The sequence below is a fragment of the Colletotrichum truncatum genome, assembly GCF_014235925.2.
Source record: "Colletotrichum truncatum strain CMES1059 chromosome Unknown Contig_0009, whole genome shotgun sequence".
In the NCBI taxonomy this organism is placed as follows: Eukaryota; Fungi; Ascomycota; class Sordariomycetes; order Glomerellales; family Glomerellaceae; genus Colletotrichum; species Colletotrichum truncatum.
In genome coordinates, this window is record NW_027222406.1 from 1801802 (window position 1) to 1825805 (window position 24004).

Consider the following 24004-nt stretch of genomic DNA (forward strand, 5'->3'; position numbering starts at 1 on the left):
GGGGGGTGAGGGAACCGTCAGCTGCCATCACTGCCACTGACTTCTTCAAGTGCGATTGCTCACACAGCGGGTGATTGGTAGCATCAAAACACACAAGCAAAATAAAGGTCGGCGTGGGGATGAGAGTTTGGGTTGAGGACGGTGTGGCGAGGTGTACCTTGATGCAATGGGTGGCGTATTTAGGGAGAGTACTGTGACTCGGGGAGGAGTAAATGAATTCAGTGCCTTTTGAGTCTGTCCTTTACTTGGGTGCTGGGCATGAACTGAGTTGGGGGCCATCTAGCGGATTCCAGCCAGTAAGACTGTCTGCTGATGACTTGTTCGGGGACGTGTCAATGGGACGCGCCTACAGATATCTTGGACGAAAGCTCTAGAACTGGTTGAGTGTGTATGGACAGGATGTGAGAGTCATGTGTGTGCACTGCTAAGGACAAGACAAGTAATGGCATACACACATCCAGGTTTTTTTGTCTTCCGCAATTGTATATAGCATGACGTTGGCAACTGCGCACCTCCATCCGTCACTACTTGTCAACCACCAAACCATACAAGCAAGGCTTGCCCCAGGCACTTAGGTGAGAACATGATATTTTTGTCATTTGTCATATAATCTCTAATGCCTCCCTTAAACTCCAAGGCGATGCGGCCAGTGGATATGTAAACAAAGAAAAGTGGCCAAGACGAGATACCGAATTTCCCCCTCCCTGTACCTTTTCTCATTTAGGTAAACCAATATTCTCCTCCCACAATAACTACGCCTACCTGCGGCTCTTCAATAGCCCTTGCAAATAGCCCGAAAATCCCTTCCTGTCCGTCGACGTGGACATATACCGCAGGAACTCGGATCCGTCAACACCCAAGTGCGGAAACAATTGCGACTGCAGGTGCTGGATGAACATGTCTCCTGTCTTGGTGTAGATAGCTTGTTCAAGGTTGGCGATCTCATGAAGAACCTGCTTGCTCTGTGCGTCGTTCTGGGGTCTGAAGTTAGGATCCTGGAAAACCTCCCAGCAGAGCGGGTGGAAGCGGTCGATCATGAAGCGGTCGAAGCCTGGGATGGATGGGTTCGCGGAGCCGCTAGGGGGCAAAGGGTTCTCCGAGATCTTGGCGACATCAGGTCCGCCCCAGACGATTACCATGCGCGCCAACACACTGAAAGCAAGGCGGCTGGGTCCGATATTCTCCGCCACCAGCGTACGTCCCAGAGTGAGGATTGAGGTAATCATGGATTCGAAGAAAGCCTGGTTGGCCTCGCTAATGAAGACGGACTGCAGCTCGTTGTTCAGAATCACCAACAGGAATGACAGGTACTCCCTGCGCAACTCCCCGAGCTGGATCTCGTCGTCCGTGCCAGTCACCGGCTCTGACAGGCCGGCAAAGATCCTCTGCAACAAAGGAGTGAGCAGCAAATTCAAGACATTAAATATTTCGGTCTTGAAGCCGAAGACAATCTGATCCAACAGTCGCAAGAACATGGCCATTTCATCCTTGGAGGAACTCTGAGACAGGAAACCCTCGATCCACTGGGGGAGTTGGGGCAAAACAGCAGATCCAAGAACACCGAGAAGCTTGGAAAAGGAGGCGCGGCATGCCGTGCGAATGTCAGCAGAGCTGTTCAGCTCACGAAGGGCAATCAAAATGGCTTCAGCGGCTCTCGAAAACTCATCAGACACAAGTTTGTCCGGGGGAGGTCGTTGTTGAGTAGAGTTGCTACCGGGGGTCCAGTCCGAGAAGCCGTGAGCCAGTGTGCCCAGAGCCATAATGATGTGATGGATTTGGAGAATGGCCTGGGCATCACCAGCCTTCGCCTTGGGAAGATGGGCTTCCAAGTCACTAAACAAAGGAGACATCACCAACCGGGCATAATAGGCTTGCTTGTCTGGCGGGGTGCTTCCAGTTGAAGCTATGCAGCCAATCGCCTCGAACAGGAACAGCTGGCTGTTGAACAAGGCGTCGGCAGAGTGGTCAGACTCGTCCGAGGACATGTCATCATCTCCATTGTTCTCGGAGACCTCGGCCTTGATGGGAAGGAGATCGCTAATGGATTGAATGACGGTCTCGGCCACGTTACCGACCTGGGCCCTAAGGAACTTGACGAATCTTTGGAAGAGATACCAAGACCGCGTCTTGATACGGACGTGATCATGGTGCACCAGGCGCACAAAGTTTTCAAGGACTTGGGGGATATATTCTTGGCGGGCATCAAATACTTGCCAGTATCGGACACAGATCTCCATGTACTGGAGCAGAATAGCGGGATGAGGGAATTGGGCAATTCCTGCTGAAGTCAGATTACGGTCATAACGAAAAGATAGAAAACATCTTACCAGATTCTACCATCTTCGTCACCATGATGGTCAATCTTTCTGTTGCCGTGTTGTTAGGTTGACTTTTGGTGTGTAGCCCCTGGTTCGGCAGAGCAAGCTCGCCAAACAAGTACATCTCGTGGAGGGCCAGATCGAGATCTCTCCAGTCCATCTGCGAGCCCTGCTGATCGAGCGTGCTGAACGTTTGGGAAACAAGGTTGCTAAGCACTTCGATGTAGAGCTCTTGGTCCACAGCAGCAACAGTCTTCTGAAGAACCTGCAGCCGTTTGCGGAGCTCCTGAAATTCTGCCTCATCCGTCTGCTCATCTTCATCACCCCAGTTCGAAGTCTCGTCGTATCGCATCTTCAGGATGATCGCGTTGAGAATAGGAGGGAGCATTTCCTTATAGGAAGAAGGCAGATTGCCAACCTTTCGCAATAGGGTGAGAAGGTCGGTGAGCGAAGGAATGACAGTTGAGCAGACCTCATCGTATTCGTCTGAGAAGAAACGCAGGAGAAAGGGGAGGAAGTCGTGCAGGTGCTGTTCCGCCTTCGCTCGGGCACTTTCACCAGCCTGTCCATCCTCCAGAGCCCGCACAATGTCTGCCATGACAGTGTTGACCAGCTTGGCAACAGCTTCGGCGAGATCGGTGTCGTACTGAGGCGTAGACTTGAGATCGCTCAAAGGCGCGCTGGCGATGAGCTGGGCGACAATGGCACGCAAGTTGAGGAAGGAAATGAGCTCCATCTTCTCTGGTCCCTTCATCTTCTTGCCCACAATCTCGGTAAGGGTGTCGATAGCCGCATCTCTAACCTTGTCTTCACTGCCGGAGTTGTTTGTGCGCCCGACTACTGGGAGAAGCAGGTTGAGCATTTCTTGGTTGACAATCAGGGAGATGTCCATCCAGCTAATCCACTTTCCAATAACCTTCAGAACCATCTCTACGATATGGTCATTCTGGCCTGAGTACTGGGAGAGCAGGTCCTTCCAGGACTGTGCAACCTTTTGGACGTCGCGCGCGCGCAGCTGATCCTTCAAGTCGGTGTTGCGCTTGGCGTCGCTGCTGTTGCGCGTCAACAACATATCGGCAATCTCATCGTGGACGGAGCCGAGAACTCGCAAATACAGAACTACACCGGCCGTGTTGTTCGGGCTGCTGGCAATGGCCAGGAAGTCGTCGACGAAGGAGTCCCAGCCGTCATTGTATAAAAAGACGAAGAGGTATGTCAATGTCTGTGACAGCTTGTTTTGCAAATGCGCCGGATCGATCTCGTCTTGCTGACTTTGGCCGTACATGTTGCGGACGTAATCAAGAAGGATATCCTTCAGCCATGAGAGGCTTTGGCGGTCAAGGCCCTGGGTATGAACGGCATAGTTGACGACTTCGAGACAGAAGAGGCGGACGACCTCGGATGGTCTCGGGTTTCGTGCGAAGAGTGTAGTGCAAACCTGCCAGGCCTGGGGGTCGACTCGTAGCTGGTTCAGGTAGTCGTAGGCTTGTTGCTTGAGACCTGAGTTGCTGGTGGGGTTGAACGCCGCCTGGACGGCGTTCTCGATCTGTGCAGCAGCAGGTTAGCTTTTGTCGAAACATGGATACTATCCTCCTCTTCCTCCAATTGCCCATGCATTTATAGCTCTAGGCCTCAGCCTACGCAGAAAGCCTGACTACATTTGTGTGTTCATGAGGGCTGTGGTGGGATGCGGTGACGATACTGCTGGCCAATATGGCGGGGCATGACGGGCAATTTTGGGCAGCCCAACTTGCATGCTGCAAACGTACCTGAGCGTCCATAATTTTTTTTTAGACAGTCTTGCTCAGACTTTATAGGAGAAAATATCGAGATAAAAATTTAACGGGAAAAAAAATTTGGTTCTTTGGGTTCAAAAAGCTGCTATAATCCTGGCAGCCCTCTAAGCTGTGCATTCAGCATTCTTGCTTGACGTGGAAGCGGCGAAGCAGCTACCGAAGACTCATGGCCCGGCTCGGTTCGATAGGCAGAGAGAAAGAAGTGTGATCGGATAGGTTGGGAAGCTGTGCACACGAAGGGTACTTTGGTCGGAGACGAGTGGAAGGGCGAACCAGTAAATGCGGCGAGGAGGGGAGGGGGGGGAACGGCGACGTATGTATGTAGTAATTTCGGCAACGGTCGCAGGTGTCGATGTCTCTTGTAGCAGAGGGGGAGGAAGGGAAGTTGCTGTGGTGGTGCAAGGCTGAGGGGATATCGTAGCAGCAGACGGAATCAGAGACCAGAAAGACCAGAGGCGGCAGGTGGTGTCGCTCGTCTTTGTGTATTTTCTCCATTCACAATGCAAAAGTCGGTGCCAGTGTGTAGTGCAGTCTCGTGCACAAGTGGGGTCAACTCTTGGTCTGTGAGTAACTGGAGGAGTCGTCTTCCCAGCACTGAAGACCTTGAGCCAATTTTGGTAAGAGGGGTCACAAGTACCTTGTTGCCTGACAGATGCACTGCTGGGTACGCCAAATACACCCAACTAACCATGGACCGAGAAGATGAGGGGCGGAGGGGGTTCCTGGCATTCTGGATCCCCCATACATTTCCCGCCCAATTATGTCGACCGAGGCACCAGGCCAAGTCAACTTTTCGTTCCGCCACGGCAGTAACACAAAATATGAGCTGGAATTACCTTGGCTTCTGGACCTTTCTACAACCCACACAAAACAACAGCGCAATCATGGAGAAGAAATTAGCGCGCGCACCACCATGAAATCCCTACTGTGTCTTTCGGTCTATCCCTCCTTGGTGGTGTTGTTATTGTTGTTGTTCTCACCCTCCCTTTCTTTTTGATCATCATTTCGACCGTGTGCGCATCTTACTTGGGTAATCCAGGTCAGCCCTATCAAATCACCCCTCCAACCGTGCTGCCCGTCATATTGCCCCTTGTCAACTAGCATATGTTCTAGAGACATGCAGAATAAAAAAAAAAAAACGGCTCATAGTGGTTGCAATCTCCTGAATCATGCTGGTTGCGAAAAAGGGGCCATTCTTTTTTTACTTCCCAAGTTGCAATGCCCTTTGCATGAGACAAACTCGGGTCTTGATATCAAAGGTCACAAGGTAGAAGGAACCATGTCGTAAACATGATCACGCATCGCTCCCTTATGCATTGGTGATTCCTAAAACTTCCTAATAAGCATACAAACGCAGCCTATGATGAGAAATGCCCTTACGCTCGTTCTTACGGGGAAACGACAGGCCAACGCCCTAACAACCATTGAGCCAGGTTCAAACATGACATTGCGATTTAAGTCCATCAAGAAGCGAAACCCCTGGTCCCCACATGTTGAAGTATACACTGACAATACTCGAGTCTCGCCATCATGATTCAAGTGCACATCGCGAAGCACCTTGTTCCGTAATCGCTACCATTAGGGGAAGCACTTAACAAACGCGCACTCCGCACACCTCAACACCTTTGCCCTCGATGTAGGGCTTGCGGTCATAGTACTTAGCCATGAGTTCCCTGACAAACTCGGCATCGTGCGCGTTCCACACATCAAGACCCATACTCTCAAGAGCATGGCTGTCGACGCGTACTGAACGCAGATCCGACTCGCTGTCGGGTCTTAGGGGAGTGTCCTCAGCTTCTTGATCATCTTCATCATCGTCTTCATAGTGGTCGTCTGAACTCTCCACGAGATCCGCCATGACAGTGAGCATCTGCGCTGTCAAACGGTGGAAGTAGGCGATGACGGCAAGTTCTGTCCTGGCCTCGTCATCATCAGGTCCGACAGGCTGTCGGGATGCAACGGAGCTAATTGAATCTCTTATACCGCCGGATCCCGACCGGGGTTTCGGGGTGGGCATTGTCATACTCGGGGTGTGGGGCGCTAGGCCCAGGTCCGCCAGCAAAGCAGCATCATGCGCCGCCTCCTCTTGCTCCTCGCTTCGGGCTTGCTCTCCAGCACTTGCCCACCACATGAAACCACTATATGCCAGTGCTGTCCAGCTCAGAGGCTCAACAATCTTGTCTAGAGCCTCGTCAGACTCGAGGCTTGAGGCTGGGAAAGCGCCGGTGGTGAGCTTGAAGCTCGTCGATGTCTCGGACCGCGGGCTCTCGGCTGTCCTAGGCCTTGGCGTCGTGGCCGTCAGCCTAGCAAGCCCGCTCTTCAATGCACGGAAACGTCGCAGGTCTCGCTGCGTCGCCTTTACAGGCGTACCGCGGGGACACTCGACGGTCGGCCATGCCTTCTCCTTGGCATTGGGTGCATACGGCGGGGGCATAGTGATCAGCATATCCCAAAGAGTGTCCTTCATGGCTAAGATGCTGTCCGTTGTACAGGCGATCCACCCGCTGCCGGACTCATCCCCCACAATGCCATCGCTGTCTGTCTTTTTACGTTTTGAAGCTTCATAGTCCTCCAGGAGGAATGGAATATCGTGCACACCGATTGTGAAGAGCGGTCTAAGACGCTGCGATGACGACGAAGGTGCTAGTAGCTCCGCGACTGTTTGAGGAATGTTTGAAAGAACCGAAATGTTGTACACTAACCTAATGTGAGCCATGCTTGAGAGGGCGACGATGAATAACAGACTTACCAAAGTTACAAATTTCACGCACCGGCGCGTGACAGGAAATCAAAATACGTTTCCGAAGTAAGGCCGCCCTGTGGATAGGGAAAATGAGAGGCCCAAAGGTATCCAAAAGATCCGTCAAACTCCAGGCGGGATGGTAGGGGGAAAGCCGATGACCGGGCGGCAACAGTGCATGTCCATCCGATGCTGAGCGATTTCTGTTGTGATTGCCCTTCTTTGGCAGCGAAGCCTGCGCACTGAAACTGACTGAAGGGGATTCTAGAGCAGGTCGTTCCTGTTCATCTTCTCCTTCTTTTGCTTTGTTGTTGTTCCAGTACTCGTCGAGAAGAGCGGTGTTCTTGCGATCTTCGGCGAGTTTTCTAAACCAATCTTAATATTTTCAGGTTATTCATAGCTTCAATGCTAACTCACGCTGCTATGTTCTTCAAGCCCTCCGCGTGCCTCCATGCCCGGCCCAGCCGGCCGTAGCTTAAAGGTACCAAAACTCCTACGGCAATCATGCGCGCATGACGCGCCTCTTCCTCATCGCAAGGGGTGTTGACGAAGGCGCTGAGCCCGGCGTGTGCGCCATCGTGAACGAAGTATATCAAGTCGTCAGGAACAGTATGTAGGCCCGAAGGTAGACTTTTGTACTCGACGAGTCCCTCAAGCTCGATGCCAGGGCTGGCCTGTTTCCACACAATGGTATATCCAGCTTTGACATCAAAATCTATGAGGAAAAGGGCGGATATGGGAGGAAGTTCGGGCTGCTGCGCGGTGCCTGTCGGCAAGCGAACAGAGAGGGGGGGTTGTCCACGGCGGGAGGGCATGGTCAATCAATGTCTTATCGGTCTCGAGGTCATCATCCGGCGGCTAAGCATACGCTGAAGGCCTGATCGATTGAGTTGCACCTGTTGTATGTATGCAGTGCGTATGTCTTGCCGGTCGATGAAAAAGCTGCGATTGAAATATGAAGCTTCTTTGGGATTCGCGATGCGCTTAGCGATTGTCGTGCGATCAAGGTTGAAGCTCCTCGCTATCAGGCGCCAGTTACTGGCGCCGAGCCCATGCCCAGACAGTACCAACGTGTGCCGCAAAGCTGTCTTAGTCAGCACATCATTGATATCGGATAACGATAGCACTCTGTGGGCCAGGCGGGTACGGGTAACTCTACAAACTATACTAGGCTAAAATGACTACGGATATTCTAGCCATGGATGGCCATGGGGAAGTATTGATATGCTCAATCAGACCACACGAAAGCGGAGTTTCAAAGCGGTCGAACTGAACTATGGTCCCAAGAGACAAGATCTCGGTCAGGATCTGAATTTCACGTAAGCTATTTTGTGCTTCACCAGTCAAAGAGCCTGCGACGGGTCCAGTAGTCCAGTAGAGATGAACGGAGTAGTTCCGAAACGAGTCCTTGGGGGCGAGTGGTCATGCCACATGCTTTTTCCTCTAGGAAGAACATGGACGGGAAGGAGGTCATGGGCCCCACCTGTTGCTTTACCTTTGACCCTCCCCAGAGACACACTTTTTGGGTGAGTAGGGAAAAAAAAAAGCAGGTGCCACCTCATTCTCTCTGGCTGGTGTCTCTGTCTTATGTCATGCAACTCATCGTTTACACGTGCTAATTAGTGTGCAGACGATTGATGAAGGAGGTACGGAGTACATAGTATCAGTTCTTTCCAGTCTTACACCGTCCCCAACCCTTTCCCAGCTGTCTTCCCCCCTCCTCCGGGGAACTCAACTACCACGGAACCCAAGCAAGGTCTGATGTTTTTGTTGTTCGTACCCGCCCCCTCTTGCTATCGGTTTGTCCGCAGGTCCGTCTTCTGGCCTGGTATCCGCAGATGACATGTGCTAGTGTATCTATTCCAGCATGTCAATTTACTGTAGAGGACTAGCGCCCCTCCCTCAGCAAGGGAAGAAAGCATGATGGCAACGGCCCAAGCCTAATCATGAAGATTCCATTCCTTCCCCAACCACTAACCAACCGTACGGAAGCCTGCAGAGGAAGCAAGCACTTGACTGACGCCTGGTTGCTGACCAAAACCACCACCACAATGAAGCTCGCCGGCAAGGGGCCGTTTTTTGTGGAGTCGGAGTCTCGGCCAATCATTAACTCCTTCTCAACGACTGGGAGGGGCAGCTCCCCAGGGGAGTTAAAGTCATCCCACCAAAAAAAAAATCTCTGGGACAGAAACAGACAGGGAACCCCACACCCTTTCCTAGCCACGACCCTGCGAGTGCGACCCGTCGCCCATGACCAGGGCCGTGGCCCATCAGCATTAGCCATGAGGCCCTTCGCCAATGGAAGTTATGCGTCCTGCCACTTGGCTTCGGTTTCCACTCTCTTCGGCCCCAAGGATACGCAAAGGTACTTGGCTTTGATCCTGAATTGCACTCCCACCGATACCCGTCCCCTTACATCGTCATTGTGATAACTCCCGCACCCCCTAAGACAGACACACATACGCATCCATTCTCCCTCTTCCTCTCCCCTACACACACAAACACATACACAACTACATTGTGTTGCCGTAACATGTGTCTGCGGAAGCTGTAAGCCTTCGTAACTCTTCTACACGTGTTATCCTCACTTGCCCATCGCCGCGCTTGCCCGCCCTCGTGACGATCCCTCGTTCCAAGGTCTCAACCCCGCGCTCGAAGCTCCTCAACCATCCCAAGCCCTTGAGGGCGCGACCCCAAAGAAGCTTAACGCCTCTCCGTCCCGACTTTACACTTCTACCTCTTCCGCGCGCCTGTCTCTTTTTACGCCAGCAGCCGCCGCCGCACCTACCCAGCACCTAGCAGCAGCCATGATGGCTTTCTTCGGTTACCTCTACTCGTTCTTGAAGGGTTACGTCGCACTCGTCGTTGCCCTCTACATGCTTTCCTTCGTCATTCCCAAAGCCGCCTTCGGCGCGCGAGTCCTCGCCTCCTACATCTCTCTTATTGTAGTCGCCCTCTACGGTGTCTTCGCCTCGATCTTCCTGCGCCTTGTCGGCAACCCAGGTGTATCGCAATGGGCCACCGCCAGAGCCTTCCATTATCTCATGGCCCTCACCACCGGCGTAACCTTTGAGGTCATCGATCCCAAGGATATTCTCGGTACCACCCGCCCAGCCGTCTTCATCGGCAACCACCAGACTGAGCTCGATGTCTTGATGCTGGGCGCCATGTTCCCCAAATACTGCAGCGTTACTGCAAAGGCCTCGCTCAAGAAGACGCCCTTTTTGGGTTGGTTCATGAGCCTCAGCGGCTCCATCTTTATTGACCGCAAGAACACAAAGGACGCAAGAGAAGCCATGGCCGGTGCCGCCGACGAGATCCGCAAGAGGAAGCAGAGCGTCTACATGTTTCCCGAGGGCACTCGCAGTTACGCCAAGGACCCTGTCCTGCTACCTTTCAAGAAGGGCGCCTTCCATCTGGCTGTTCAAGCTGGCGTGCCCATCGTCCCCTGTGTCGTCGCCAACTACAGTCACGTTCTCTGGCTCAAGGGCCTCGTCTTCAACTCCGGAAAGATCCCTGTCAAAGGTAAGCCATCCACGTATCCAAGATCGTTTCAAACATCCCGAGTAGCACACACTGACTCGATCCTCCTGGGCAGTTTTGGACCCCATTCCCACTACCGGCCTGACCTCTGCCGACGTTGACGAGCTTACGCGAAAGACCCGTGATCTGATGTTGGAGGAGCTCATCAGCCTCTCAGAGAAGGCTCAGGGCAGACCCATGAGGGTAGCTTCTGCCAACGATGCCGCCTCTGCAAAGGCCACTGGCTCCGACGCAACCGATACCGTTTCGTCCCTGTAAGAAGCTAAGAGCTAGGCTTCTGACATAGCTATTTCACACGAGTCTCTCGAGAGAAGAGGTCTCGCCTCATAGAGAGAGGATGGTATATTCCAGACAATAGCGTAGAAACTTGATAGGACGGTCACGATGGCAAATGGCTTTTTGCGTCGTGAGGCTTCCGTTAGCAAGTCTTGATGGTTGGTTACGGGTAGGGTAGACTCGGGAGGGGGCATTTCTTGATACCCTATAGACCGAACGCACCTGCATTTCTTACCGCCTTCTTTAACCCTTGATTTGGGTCTGGCGGTTGAGAATACTAGATATTCGGCATGACATGTAGATGAACTCGGCGTGCAGGCAGCATTTTTGGTACAATGAAATTTAAGATTTACACATTCTACATATGCGTGCGTTTGCCAGAGTCTCTCCAGTGAGTTGTGCTATGAACACCCAATTTTCGAGAGCATGGAGCGCGTGTTATTGTTGACAAGCCTTGCGAAGCCCTGATTGCCAGCTTAAGCTACTGGGGCACATGGAGCAAGACCTAGTGGCCAACGACTAATACATCCGAGAAGCCCAAGGCAAAAGGAAGAAACTACTCGATTTGCGCATTCTATAATTCATGCTGCTATCATAATCCCGTAACCCTACCCATTGAATCATACACTGTTCTGAATACCAGAAGCTTTAGCCCATCAACAACGCCAGATTTCAAACTTCAGAAGAGGCCCTTGTTAAGTCTGTGTTGATGACCATATCATCTTTGCCTTTCAGATGCATAACGATAGTAAGCCCCTCCACACCTAGCTCATCTTCGCATTGATTGACGTTGACCCCTACATCCATGAGCTCCGATGCCCGCAATCTCTCTCGGGATACGATCTCTGCTTTTAGCTGTCGAACCTCAGCCGTCAGGTTGAAGTACCGCTCCCTCTAGGAGCATGTATGGCTGGAGATCATAATTGGCATTGGGCTGAAGACCTCAGCATCGCTTGAATCACGAATCACCTCTTCCACAACACGTCTTGCACCCGCGCTGGTGTCTGAGTCCATATCTAAGTTAGAGACAGAGCGGGTTGCTCCCACTGTTTGCGAGTCGCAAGTAGCAGACTCTGGTTTGACCTGCGTGTTTACAGGTGTTCTCAGGCTTGTGTCGCGAGAAGTCAGTGGTCGATTTTCCTCGACGCTATTCAACTCAAGAGCGTTTGCGAATACGCCTTCTTGTGCCTCCGCCGCCACATGAATTTCTTCAATGGAAAATGGAGATGGCGGCGGAGTAGGTGTATCATGACGACATGATATGCAAGCTTCAGTAATTTTTCGATGGTCATAGTGTGAATTCTTGCCGTGGCCATTCTCCGTCGAATCTGGGCCAAGAGTTGAGACCCTCCGAAGCTGCGATCTCCATAAATCGACCTCGGCCGACTTCTGCGTGCTGATTTGTTGCGACACGTTTTCCCCTTTCTGAACTCGGCGCAATGGTCTTTGCATCCAAGGCAACGGAGCCTTCTCGGCCAATACAACGGTTTCTTTGGTCACTTTCTTCAGCTTTGGCCACTCGATTAATGGTTCCCTCGTCATCGGGCTCTCACTTGGTGACTTGACTTGGAAAATGCCGGTTGGTTCGACGACATCTGGTTTCTGTACGGCGCAGTCTGGTTTTCTTTTGACATTTAACCATTCAGGAGGGCTAGAAAGCTTCATGTTTGGGCTTTCAGAAGCTGGGTCCAGGCCCCTCCTCTTTACCGGGTCGATATCGAAAGACTGAGATCTCTCCCACTTACTATGCCGGTGTATCTCGATGCTCTTCGCCTTGGAAGCTATTGCGGCATCAAAACTCGCCAGCTTCTTGCTGTGAGACTTGCAGGCGTCTGCGCTAGCTAACATCTCTTCCGCAGGTGCTGAAGGGACCCTTCTTGACTCCGTGACTTGGTCTGGGCTGCATTCCTCAGTCACAGTAGAGCTTGCGGCAAGATATTTCATGATGTGCTTAGCCCGCTGTAGGTCCTCGGCGTGGTGATATAACTGGTCAACTTTGTCCTGAGTCGGATTCTCCAGAGGAGAATCAGACCGCACATCACGCGAATCGACGGTGTTTTTTGCAGCTGCATGCTGGCTAACAAGACATGAAATACCGTGACGCCCTGCGTGGTGCCCGATATGTGTGTCATCGAATTTGGAGCTTCTGCAACCTTCATGCGTCCCTATAGATGCGGACAGATCGATTTGTTTTGGGATGCAATCGGAAAATCTCGCGGGATCTCGTTCACTGACGGTGGAGTCAGTTACTTGATGCTCGACAACAGCAATTCTTGTTATCTTGTCTGCGACGATAAAGGGGTTATTCTTGAGAGCTGTAGCGGCTTTCTGATTGGATTCGGATGATTCTGTGGCCTCCTGGTGGAGGAGACAGGGAGAGTATTCTTCCGCCCGATTGAACTTCTGTTGCTCACTGGCCATAGTAGTACGCTCCATACTCTCAGTGCGTGGAGGATCTTCTTCGTCGGGAATTTCACCTGCACATTGCGGGCAAACTGAGTGCCCACAGGTAGCACAGAATGCCTCGTAGGTTACTTCAGCTCTGCAAGAGTGGCAGACATTAGTATGTCTAGGAATACTGTTGGTCCCATCTTGGTTGCGTGAAAGATCTTCCTCTTCGTCATCAGAGAGCCATCCTGAAGGCCGTGAGATTCCAAACTCTTCAAAAATGTCTCGAGCATGACGTCTACGAATTGTCGAGGTAGTAAACTCAGAGTCGTGAGAGTGGCTTGACGAGTAAGACTGGCCAGAGAAGAGACGACACGAATCTACCCGTGAAAAAGGTTGATGAGACAATGCGGTACCGCTGGGAAGACAATCTTGTGTGCGCTTGTGCTTTGACCGAAGGTGGCCTGTTGACGCGGTCTGACGGGGCTGTGAAGCATCCGGTTTGTTCACGCGGTGAGGTGCAAGGGTGACGGATTGCTGAGGTCGCAACAACGGCTTTCTAACAACCCTTGGTTGGCCCCAAGCCTTGCTCTCGGGTCCCTTGCCAAGAAAAGAGTGATCTTGAGATGGGATTCGAGACTCCTCAACCAGTGTATTGCGAGTCGCGGGCTTTGCAAATATTGTATCGCCTCGTTGGCCCCAGCCAAAGTGAGTACTCTCGCGTTCCCTGGGGTCTGGTGGCGTCAACCTCCGCTTGATCAAGCGAGGAGGTAGCGGCTTTGCAAACTTGAGGCGTCTCTGCGAGACGAGGCCTTCAGGGACGTCATCTCCTTCAGATTGGTATATGGTGACGCCGAGCCGAGTTGACTGATCATTAGCAACGAAGGGATCCATGTCAGCAGACAACGGCGAGTGATTGTGTAAGGCTGAATGATGATTGGGTTTGTGTAAAACAGTACTATAACAGATGGTTCGTGATTTGAGAAACGATGCTCCGTGACGAAAGATGCGAAACATTACCTAGGAGAGAGAATTTGCCTCGTCAGAGGTCAGGGAGAATGTATAGAGAGCAAAACTTGATCAGTGGTTGCAACACGGGAAGGAGTGGAAGTACAAATAACTTCTTGGGCAGTCCCAACCCTTGACCAGTGTGGACATGGAAGGACTGCTCGACACAAACGCAGACGCAAAAAGCACAGCACACATGGAACTTTATGGGAGGGCAGTAACGCTGGAAACGTCGCAAGTGGATTCAATTATGCGATGTTAGATGGGTTAGGGAATCCGAGTCTTTGATGTACAACGTCATATCTCCGACGACCTTCTTTTACACTCTATTTCAGGGCAGCCTGCAGGCTCTCAAGAACCTATACATATGATTAGTATCTCACTGAAAAAGTCGGTTCTTTCAGTAAACTGACCTCCAACTCGATCTTGGCCTCGGCAATATCCTGCTCGCTACCGTTGCCGTTCGCAACCTTCTGGGCCTCGGCGATCTGGGACTTGACAGCCTCAGCGCTGAAGTCCTCAATGGGGTAGCCCTCAGTGGCGTTGATGCTGAGGACGGAGTTGGGCTGGACAACGGCGAAGCCACCGGACACTGCAAACTCGTCAGTTCCTTCATTCTGTATCCCTTAGCATCTCGGTGTTGCGGATGTTGCACGTACGGAAGAACTGCTTGCTGGGGCCGCTCTCCTCAACAACCTCAACCAGACCAGGCTTCAGCTGCTCAATGGAGGGAACGTGGTTGGCGAGGACACCCATCTCGCCGGAGTCGGCGGGGATGTTGACCTGAACGACATCCTGGGACTTGTAGATAGACTGCAATTGCGGCAATTAGCTCCGAACCCTTCAATTGGCTCCTCCAGCACGCCTAGCGTTCAATTGTTCGTCGTCGACTCGGCCGCGGCTCATTTCATCTCGGAAAACTTCGAATTCGTACCTGGTGAGGGAGCGACAAGCTCAGCTTGATCTGCAAATGGTCAGTGGGCGTTCGGGGACATGTTCGGATGATGCAGCGGTGCTTGCCTTGTCCGGGACGGCGTCCGCGTAGGTTCGGCGCTGGAGGGGAGCGCGGAAGGCAGCAGGGCGAGCTCGGAGAGCCACGCGCGCGAGGCGGAGGGAGTTCATGATGGGCTGAGCTGGCAATGGGGATGTGTTGCTGGAGGCAGCTCGGGTGAGGTCGCGGGCAGGAATCTTTCGGCTGAGTCCATTCGCGATTCGGCTAGCGGGAGAAACTTTGGTCACGCACTCGGGCACATGACTTGAGCACGGTCCACATATGATTAGCAGATAAGACTTTTAGCAGCATCGAAATGCCGCTATGCCATTTTGAATGAATTTAAACACTATATCATTTTATCAGTACGATCACTGCTTCACCACATTATTCAACATCACTTCTTGTCACCAACCCGTGCAATATGGCTCGCTGGAAATCGCACGAAACTCTCTTGTCGTCCAGCTGTTGAAGAACTTACAAGACAGTTCTCCTCTTGTACTTTCTGGTGTAATACAAACTAGTTTTTTTTATTTCCCAGCTTGGCCACGGTAACTTTCGATCCTAGGCAGCATCTGACTATCATCGTTGCTATTGAGAGTTGTATCCACTCGAAAAACCCCGGTCTTCTGTGTCGATGCTAGTTCTCCCGGCAGGGGACAATTCCTAGTTTTCTGAGTGGCTTTAACAACTCATGTCGAAGTTACTGTTGTCTCTCTTGGTGGCGTTTCCTTACATTATTCTTTAAGAAGCATGAAACGTAGTTAAATAGACTTATGCAAGACGAACGACAGAACATTCGATTGACTCTTAAGTTCCATAATGCACTGTGCGACATGTGTGAGTCCTGTTAACCCCTCGGACTTCTATATAATTGCAGTAATGGGCAAGCCTTTGGTTTCCGGTTGCCCATGTCTTTATGCCTGCGGCGGTTCTTGTCGTCTTTGACTGAGGTATCGAGGGCAAAGATGAAGATCATCGGGACTTCCGTAGTATGTCCGTCTGGTGAATGACCTAGCAGTTGTCGTCGTAAGCTTTAACCATGTAAGGCAAACTTAAACAGCTGACAATATTCCATCATTGTACTTATGCTCGCAGAGCCTTTCAAGCTATTTAATCAAAATTCTTCTCTAGGCTCTTCCGGCAAACATACTTTTCCTGGCGGCCATTACTACATCGCATCAATGCGCCGCTAAACCTTCACAGTCAGGAAAGCTCCGTTAAACCGCTATCAAGATTTTGTGATCATTGATCCACACTCCAAGTACAAGTAGATGAAATAATCATTTCTGCACTGAGTAACCGTGACTAGGTTTTTGTTTCATTCTCGAGGTCATAAAACGCAAGGGTTGTACCGGTGATGCTGGTGCTCAAATTCGGCTGAGAATCATAAAAATCGAATGGCTCAGGAGATCAATGGCTGATGCAGTGGCAGCGTGAGCTTATAAAATGCCTTGCCCATCTCTTGGTCTTTCGGCCATTCACGTTCTAACTTAATGCAGCGTCTATCGGGTCGTCGGCTTTTCACCAGGGACGGCCATTCTAAGTAGCCATTACAATCCAGGGCCTTTTGAGCATAATTGGGTGGTGAGAAGAGTCTGTTTATTGAAGTTCGTGGTAAAATATATGCATTGAGGACAGTTTCTTTTAAAATCTACTTCAATTCTAGGCCCCGGATGTTTGATTCGCTTTAGTTTAGTCGGGTCATGGACAGCCTTTGAAATTGAGTAGATATTAACCCAGTGAACTTGCCCAACGTCACAAGTAGTAACCATCACTCCACCTTTATGATGCCTTCCGCCGATAGGAAACCTTTCGCTTTGCCGAGAGCCTTGTTTCGTCGTTTGGGACTCTCAGTACCTACTTCAGCTTGCGCAAATGCCCTTCTTAAGATATAATAAAGTATACAATGACCGGCATGGGATCGAGAGGAACCTTAATCACCGAAAGAATTTGCAGGAACTAGATAGAAAAGCAATACAAGTTCCAAAAGAATGCCGAAGGTTCTCTCGTCAACTTATCTGACTATATTGACAAGAACTGCCCTAGAAGAACACAACCCTGTGGTATTTCCAACCTTCCACCGACAATTACAGGACGCAAGCTTTGAGTAGAATCGGAAATCAGTTCAGTGGTGAACATTAAAATCTGGAAAAAAAGTAATCTTGCTGTCCATCCTGTAAAAGCTAACAACTCATAAGTTGCCATGTAACATGGTCACAGAAGTTTAGTGGTTGGTAGGAGCAACACATATATCACCCCTCTCACTAGACGGACATCGTGGCAAGGACGATAGCATACTACAATGGGCGAAAGAAGAACAAGCGCCTTTCAGCCAAGATAACTAAACAGCGTGGCAAACATTAAATAGCCTGGAGGTGGAAATGGATTCATATGCTGCCGCTTTCCTTTCCACAAGGTCGAGGAGATGGCCTACCAAACTAAGACCGAGTAAACCCGCCCAATAGTTGAGGACGTTGTCAATCAAAGCCCCAAAATTATTCCAGGTGTTCATTATGCCTTTACTTTGACTGAGAGGTTACCGTGAGTCAACTCCCAACCAAGCCCGACGGCAGTTTCCCGTTCCCACATCAACTCCAGTCGTCGAACGTTGGGGCAAGATCACGGGATGCTTGTTTCTCAACCACCATTACGTATCGAAAAGCCATCCTTCATCATGGCATTCTCAATCCATTCGCTGTCCCCAATGCGAGGAAATCCCGCATTGGGCTGTTCGAGTGTTGATCAAGATCCACTATGACAGTCCAGAGCCGATATGTCCCGTGAACAGAAACTACAAAGACGGTGGTGAGTCGGCAACAGGAGCTGAAGCGTACGCGAACTTCGTGGCCCAACATCTCCGAGACATATCCAACCCAAGCTCATCATGACATGACCAGTCGTCTCTGTGCCGTAATGCGACGTAGCCGATATTAGCCTCCAACCGGGCCGTGAACGTAGTTCCCGAGAACAGCACAGGGTCCCAAGAACCAGGATATCAAAACGAGCTTCAGGAGGCCACTGAACCTGCCCAGCCCCAGCCTCACCCGTTTTCAGAAGACAGTAGCACATAGCCTGGCGAGACACCGTCGTCATCAAGCAGCCGCAGTCACAGGCGTCACCTGCATCTGCATGTTTCTTGCATGCCACTTCTACGAACGAATATGCCGCATTCCACCGGAGAAGCTATTTCCTTCAAGGCATCTACACGACTGAGACATACATCCACCCTTCCATCACAAACACACAGCTCACGAACTCAAGCTTGGCTGTTTGTTCACATGCTCCAGTCTATCCATATGTTGTGCAAACAAGAACAAGATATCTGACAGAAAGTCTCCGAGTAGGAGATCTGACGGTACACGGCATGTTTACGAATGAGGCAATGATATGTCCGTATATCTTTTCCTCTGTTAGGAACGAACTCGAGGCAACTCGATGAGTCGGACGGGCTGGTGGTTGTCGGCTTGCAGCTTTTCGAGCCACACCCACCACTGAGCCAGCCCCGTGACTGAAGATCATCTGTCTTTGCCGTCCGCCCATTCGACAGTCATCACCATGTTGCCCACCACTCACTAGTTACCAAACACCATCTTGGAAGGAGGGAGAAGGAGGGGGGAAAAAAAAAAGCAAACTCTCGGCAGTAGACCGGAAGGAGGGCAGGAAAATCACTGGCGAGAATTCCCATCCCTGAAAAGATGGCAAAGTCCCGACTTTTCGGACTAAAAGGTCCATGTTGAAACGAAACACATTTCTTCCTTCCCCCAACTCAGACCAACCCTGATGATCGGTAACGCCAAGCGATCGTCAATTTTAGAACCATTTGACCCCGGAGCCCCTTCAAGCAAGACGATCCGAAGAAGGCATTAACGGCAGAAAGAAAGCCAAGCGGTCTACCCGTCCCCTCCACCACCGACCGTTAACCGACAAGATGTGCGGCTCATGAAACACCAAGTCCCTGGGGCCGCCAAGGACCTGAGATACGGCAGGAAGGAGGACAAAAACACAGATGGTCACGCTCTCATGCCGTGACTCGAAGCACGGCACAACTGGACCGAAGAAGGAGTCGACATGGAGCCGGGGTGGCATTGACTTGAGGAAAACCTCCCCCCGCGTGGCGATGAGCCTCCTTCTGCTGTGTGTCAAACCCGCGGTCCCAGATTCTCCATGGGCGTTCTAGAAGGAACCGAGACGGATGTGAGATGGGATGAATGTCAGGTTTGTGGGTGTGGGGAGGGCGATGGGCAACTCATGTTGAAGTGACACACATTGCACACGCCTTGGGTTGTGTGCGACAAGCTTTACTCGAAGCGGCGTCCTCCATGCTCATATTACATGGTGCCTCGAGGCAACCGTGTGTGTGTGTGTGTGTGTGTGTGTGAACACGAGAAGAGGCAGAATGTGCGACACAACATCCCCCCGGAGAGTTCAGTCATCATCATCGTGAGGTGAGCTGACAGGAGTCAGCAACACAATCAGTGCGTCCGCGCCCGCGTGCAGCATAACGCAAAGCGCACGCAGAACGTAATAGAGCCGCCAATTCTTACTGTCCGCATGCTTTTGCTTCTCCCCGGCCAACGACGACCCTGGATTATCGTCCAGCCCCTTGGATTGTGACGAAGCTAAACCGTAAATCTCCCATGGCCGCCCGGCAAAGTAATCAGAAAGCCAATCACCCGCAGGCATTTTAGCCTCGAATGGTACTAGTTGAGTCAATTGCTCCTCCAGCTGAATCACAGATGTGAGAAAAGCCACGGAGTTCGGGGAGGGGAGCTTTCTCAGCAAGCTGAACAACCCCCCCTCCTTACTCACTCTACGAGGACTATCCTAAAGCAGCCTCTCGAGACTGGTATCAAACCTCCGTCTTCCAATGAGACGTGGAGGTTCCAGGCTTCGCTGGCCTCTTTGTTCGATGCGACGGCGTCTACCAGTACTTCCTTTGACCTTTTGCTCACCGCCCCCTTGGCTGCTGCTGCTGCTGCTGCTGCTGCAGGATCTGGGGGTGTGAAATGGGGGGGATTTGGTTTTGGTTTTTGGGGTAGAAGGAATTTCTATCGGGTAAAGCCTACCAACCTACCCCTTATCAACACCCCTGGCCTGGATGTCTCTCGTCTCCAAAGCGTCGGATGTTATCGATTTCGGTTCGGTTTTCCTTTACCTGGTCTTCTTTGTCGGAGGATCACCACTCCAGGCAGGAGCTTTTTTTCGTGCATCTCACGAGCTCAAGGCAAGGGTAGCGACAGGCAAGCTAGTCAACCCCAGGTTGGATCTGGCTGCATGGCATGGTTCTGTCCAGGATCCCAGTCCAATGTTGGATCACCACCGTTGCGCTGTTACTCTGCGTCGCGTGCCCGCATTTGCAACTTCCAGAGACTTTCATGTGTCAAAGCAGTTTTAGCAAGAAGATGGTGATGGGCGAAAGCCAGGAAATGGACTGACGAGGCGGTCAGCCCGAGAAACGCGAAAGAGACGGTCTGCTAGAGCCCAAATGGAGCCCACCTCCAGATCACCAGAAACGAGTCGCACAAGGTGGCAGATGGACGGGCGAACCTGTCGATCTTGGATGAGCAGACGACCATCACGGAGACAGGCAAGCCCGGGATTGTAATTTTCGACGCTACGCGCTGCTACCGCAGCGAGAGGATGGAGTTGCGCGGCTTTTGGCTGCCAGACCTGCAGTGGCTCTGTCGTCGCCAATGGCTTCCTCCTCTTCTTACTCTTTGCTGCAGTAGAATGCGGGGTATTTTGATTTGCAGTGAGAGCTAATGTCCTCCCGTTTCGATGGAATCAGGATGGGCAGGGGTTTGATCAGAAATATGCGACGCGGGGTGGTATATCCTGCCGACTCTCCAGTATTTCCCCCTCTCGAAATGCGAGTTGCGCCAGTGCCCTGGGCCAGGACAACTCACGCGGCATGGGGGCGCCGTTTCTCTACTAGTAGTGTATTAACCCACGTTGAGGCGGTGTTATGTGCTGCGAATGGCAGTTGGGCACCCCCTCCCAAGCCTAAGTGTCGTACTTTCATCACGCCAGTGACGCTCGGCGTCGTCAAACATACTACATAATATGGGGAAAACAGGTGCTTAATATCCAAGATATTTCCTGGCAGACACCACCACTTCAGGGGACAGGCCACGACCTCTAGCGGCGGCGGCGGGGAGGAACAACGAAATGAGAGGAGGTGTCGTAAATGCCTTGTAATAGGAGTGTTTATCAAAAGCGGGCGTCTGTAGCGTGCCGTTGTCCGCGCCCGTCGTCCAGAGGACCGATCAGTAGAGCATATAGAGGAGGGGATCAACTACTACTTCTAACTCAAAAGTGGAGGGTTGAACGAGCCAGCCAGCAAGTATGGGGGCATGTGCCATTGCCGGGCCATTCCTCGCAACTGTGCTGACTGCACTGTTGTATAATTGAGTGCCCAGTCTTTTGGTGGTTTGAACGTGACAAGAATGGACCAGGAATGGGGGATCAACATCTACGGCCAGCTCAGGCATTGGCATATGTCACTGGTGGTAGAGAAGTTGACTTTCCACTGTGTCCCCTCCTTCGGATATCGCTCTAACCCTCTCCTTTGATCTAAGATTCAGATGTCAAGAGACCCAAGACGGCACCCGACGGTGGCCGCTGGCGGTTGAAACTTTTGAGCGGAATGTTTGAATTCCAGACCTCATTTTCAAAACCGAAAGGTCTTGGCTCCATGGCTTTCTCATGTTTTGGAGAGCCTCATCTTTTCTTTCCGAAGACAAAGTCGTCTTGTTAGAAGAGTCGTCGCGCGAGCACCAAACAGTCACTCAGAGACCGTTGGATCTCTTGGCAATGTCCGAGCCAGATCTCTCCAAACAGCCTGCAAAACATGTGCTAGTTGGACGGAAATAGTGGGGGAGAGGCGATAAGGGGGAACAATGGTGCGGCTCGGACGGCCGAACTTGCTGGCGATGCACCACGGCGCGTTGAGGTCCGCTTTTCCGCGCTTCATCTTTCAGGCAGCCTGTTTAGGGGGCTGCCCCGATTGCCAAGAAATCGCAGTAGGAACAAGCTGTCGCAGCGGGTTGTGCGGCGTCATGCTACATGCCATATTGGACCTCGCAACTTGGGATGACGGTGGTGGAGGGGACGGGCGAGTGACCGTGAGAGAAGATGATGGCATTCGGACTGCCAGCAAAGCGAAGCGGGTTTGCCCGGCTCTACGGCACAAACACACGTAGAAGGGTGCTGCAGGAGCTTGGAGAAACCTGCATCGCACCGATTGACAGACGACAACACCACTGATGTCACTGCTATTTCCTTGCTCTCTCTTTCCCTCTCTCCAGTATGTTTTCTCTACTGCTGCTGCTGCTGCTGTTTCTGTGAGAACGTAAACCGACCTTCTTTTTTCCAGTGACCCGAGGGCCATGCCAAGACATGGGCAAGGATGTCATGGCGACAGCCTGGCAATGGCATAGCCCACGCCCACCCCTCATCGTCGTCCTCTGGCCTTCTTATTGGCTTGTTGGACGAGTCAAGAAGGGAATGGACCGGGATGGGGGCTGTTTGGCTGAAGCTTGTTCTTCTGATGGACGTTGGGCTTGCAGAAATGTTCTCCAGAAGGAATGGTTTTCACCAGGCAGGTCCTTGAACGTGACCCCTCTGTCTGCTGTGCCTTCCCCTCTCCATTAAGCACACAGAACTCTTACATGTGGAACGAAGAGGATTGTTGTTGTCTTTGGTGACGGAAAAGCTGGGAGGGGTGTTAGCTCGCCGACTGTCGGACGACGCAGCTAGAAGCGCCCTGCATGGCACCGTGGCCCATGAACCCACGTTTGAATCGGACGCAACTTTGGGCGAGCAAAGTTGTTTTTCTTCCTGGATTTTAAGAGAGAACCAGGGAGATTATCATAACAAGAGCTAAACTTAGTTAGTTCGCAGTGGCGGGTTTTCCGTTCGAAGCTTCTTTTTTCTGGCATGCCGAAGCGAAGCGGCTTGACTTGACTTGACTTGACCGACTGACTGGCTGGCAAGCTAGTACCGCAACTGTTGATGCTAAAATACTTGGGCACTACTTTAGTTGCAACACAACGCCAGAGCCGGATGGCTTTTTTTGGTGTTACTCTGGCCTGGTAAGAAAGGTCGCCATGCACACTTCCCCAGCAGCTTTGCATTGGGCGACATGGATGATCCAAAGGGCTGAACCGCCCGAGCTTATACCAGACCGCAAATGTTCAAACAGCTAGCCCCCAAGCAGTTGCAGTACTAGTGAAATGTGCAAGGGGGGGGGGGGGGGGGGGTTTGCACATCAGACTCCATGATGCGGATGGCTAATGTCGTTCTGGTGCAATGACTGAACAGACATGGAGGATCGAGGATACAGAGGCTCGTGTGAGTTCTGATGATGATGGTGTAGGAGGATAATCCTGATGAGATGCCGCTCTAGAGGAAACTGAGTAGAGCCAAGAGTTACGGGTAACGGGTGTACCTGATGGTATAAGACGAGGGTGGCTGGTCTTGGGTGTTCGGACTGAGCGCTGGGGAAGAGATGTACAGAGTATCCGCAGCGGCAAGGAGACACAGAAAAGAAATGTCTCATTTTGATCGATGGCTCCTGTGCAAGAGCCAGCGATTGGTTCCTGCGGGACTGCGGACCTATGAGGGAGGGAAAGGTGTTCGAGTCAAGACCTGGTGTTTTGGATGACATTATTGTTGGTGCAATGCAGTAACATGGTGCAGATATGACAGAAAGCATGTAATATGGGCGTCTATTATCATTCGGGAAGAGCCGATCAACAACAAAAATATCAACACCTCAAACAACAGTGGATTCTTTTTCAAGCTGTCTGAGGATGTCCACTAATAGAATAGCCTGAGGAGGGGGAAAAGAATAAAAAAGGAAAAAAAAAAGGGAAAAGCGCTCTACACCAGACTCTCCATGTCACTTTGATGGAACACATGCTCAGGCATGTGTGCTTAA

General features: G+C 51.6%; 5 protein-coding genes across 5 annotated transcripts; 1 reads left to right on the plus strand and 4 right to left on the minus strand.

Moving 5' to 3' along the window:
• Window positions 1-758: 758 nt before the first annotated feature.
• Window positions 759-4099, minus strand: CTRU02_213009 (exportin-t protein; the record flags this gene model as incomplete). Its single annotated transcript, XM_036721572.1, has 3 exons — window positions 759-2278; window positions 2328-3864; window positions 4088-4099. 3 exons carry the CDS (start codon window positions 4097-4099, stop codon window positions 759-761), a joined length of 3069 nt encoding a protein of 1022 aa, XP_036586741.1.
• Window positions 4100-5705: 1606 nt separating this feature from the next.
• On the minus strand, window positions 5706-7669 carry CTRU02_213010 (DUF2347 superfamily protein; the record flags this gene model as incomplete). Its single annotated transcript, XM_036721573.1, has 3 exons — window positions 5706-6811; window positions 6864-7219; window positions 7272-7669. The coding sequence occupies 3 exons, from the start codon at window positions 7667-7669 to the stop codon at window positions 5706-5708; spliced, it is 1860 nt and encodes a 619-aa protein (XP_036586742.1).
• Window positions 7670-9661: 1992 nt separating this feature from the next.
• On the plus strand, window positions 9662-10655 carry CTRU02_213011 (1-acyl-sn-glycerol-3-phosphate acyltransferase; the record flags this gene model as incomplete). The annotated part of the gene is made up of 2 exons (XM_036721574.1): window positions 9662-10379; window positions 10453-10655. The coding sequence occupies 2 exons, from the start codon at window positions 9662-9664 to the stop codon at window positions 10653-10655; spliced, it is 921 nt and encodes a 306-aa protein (XP_036586743.1).
• Window positions 10656-11567: 912 nt separating this feature from the next.
• CTRU02_213012 (uncharacterized protein) lies at window positions 11568-14078 on the minus strand (the record flags this gene model as incomplete). The annotated part of the gene is made up of 1 exon (XM_070205957.1): window positions 11568-14078. The coding sequence occupies one exon, from the start codon at window positions 14076-14078 to the stop codon at window positions 11568-11570; it is 2511 nt and encodes an 836-aa protein (XP_070060350.1).
• Window positions 14079-14395: 317 nt separating this feature from the next.
• Window positions 14396-15191, minus strand: CTRU02_213013 (ATP synthase delta mitochondrial; the record flags this gene model as incomplete). Its single annotated transcript, XM_070205958.1, has 5 exons — window positions 14396-14428; window positions 14483-14661; window positions 14729-14882; window positions 15004-15033; window positions 15090-15191. 5 exons carry the CDS (start codon window positions 15189-15191, stop codon window positions 14396-14398), a joined length of 498 nt encoding a protein of 165 aa, XP_070060351.1.
• Between the last annotated feature and the right edge of the window lie 8813 nt (window positions 15192-24004).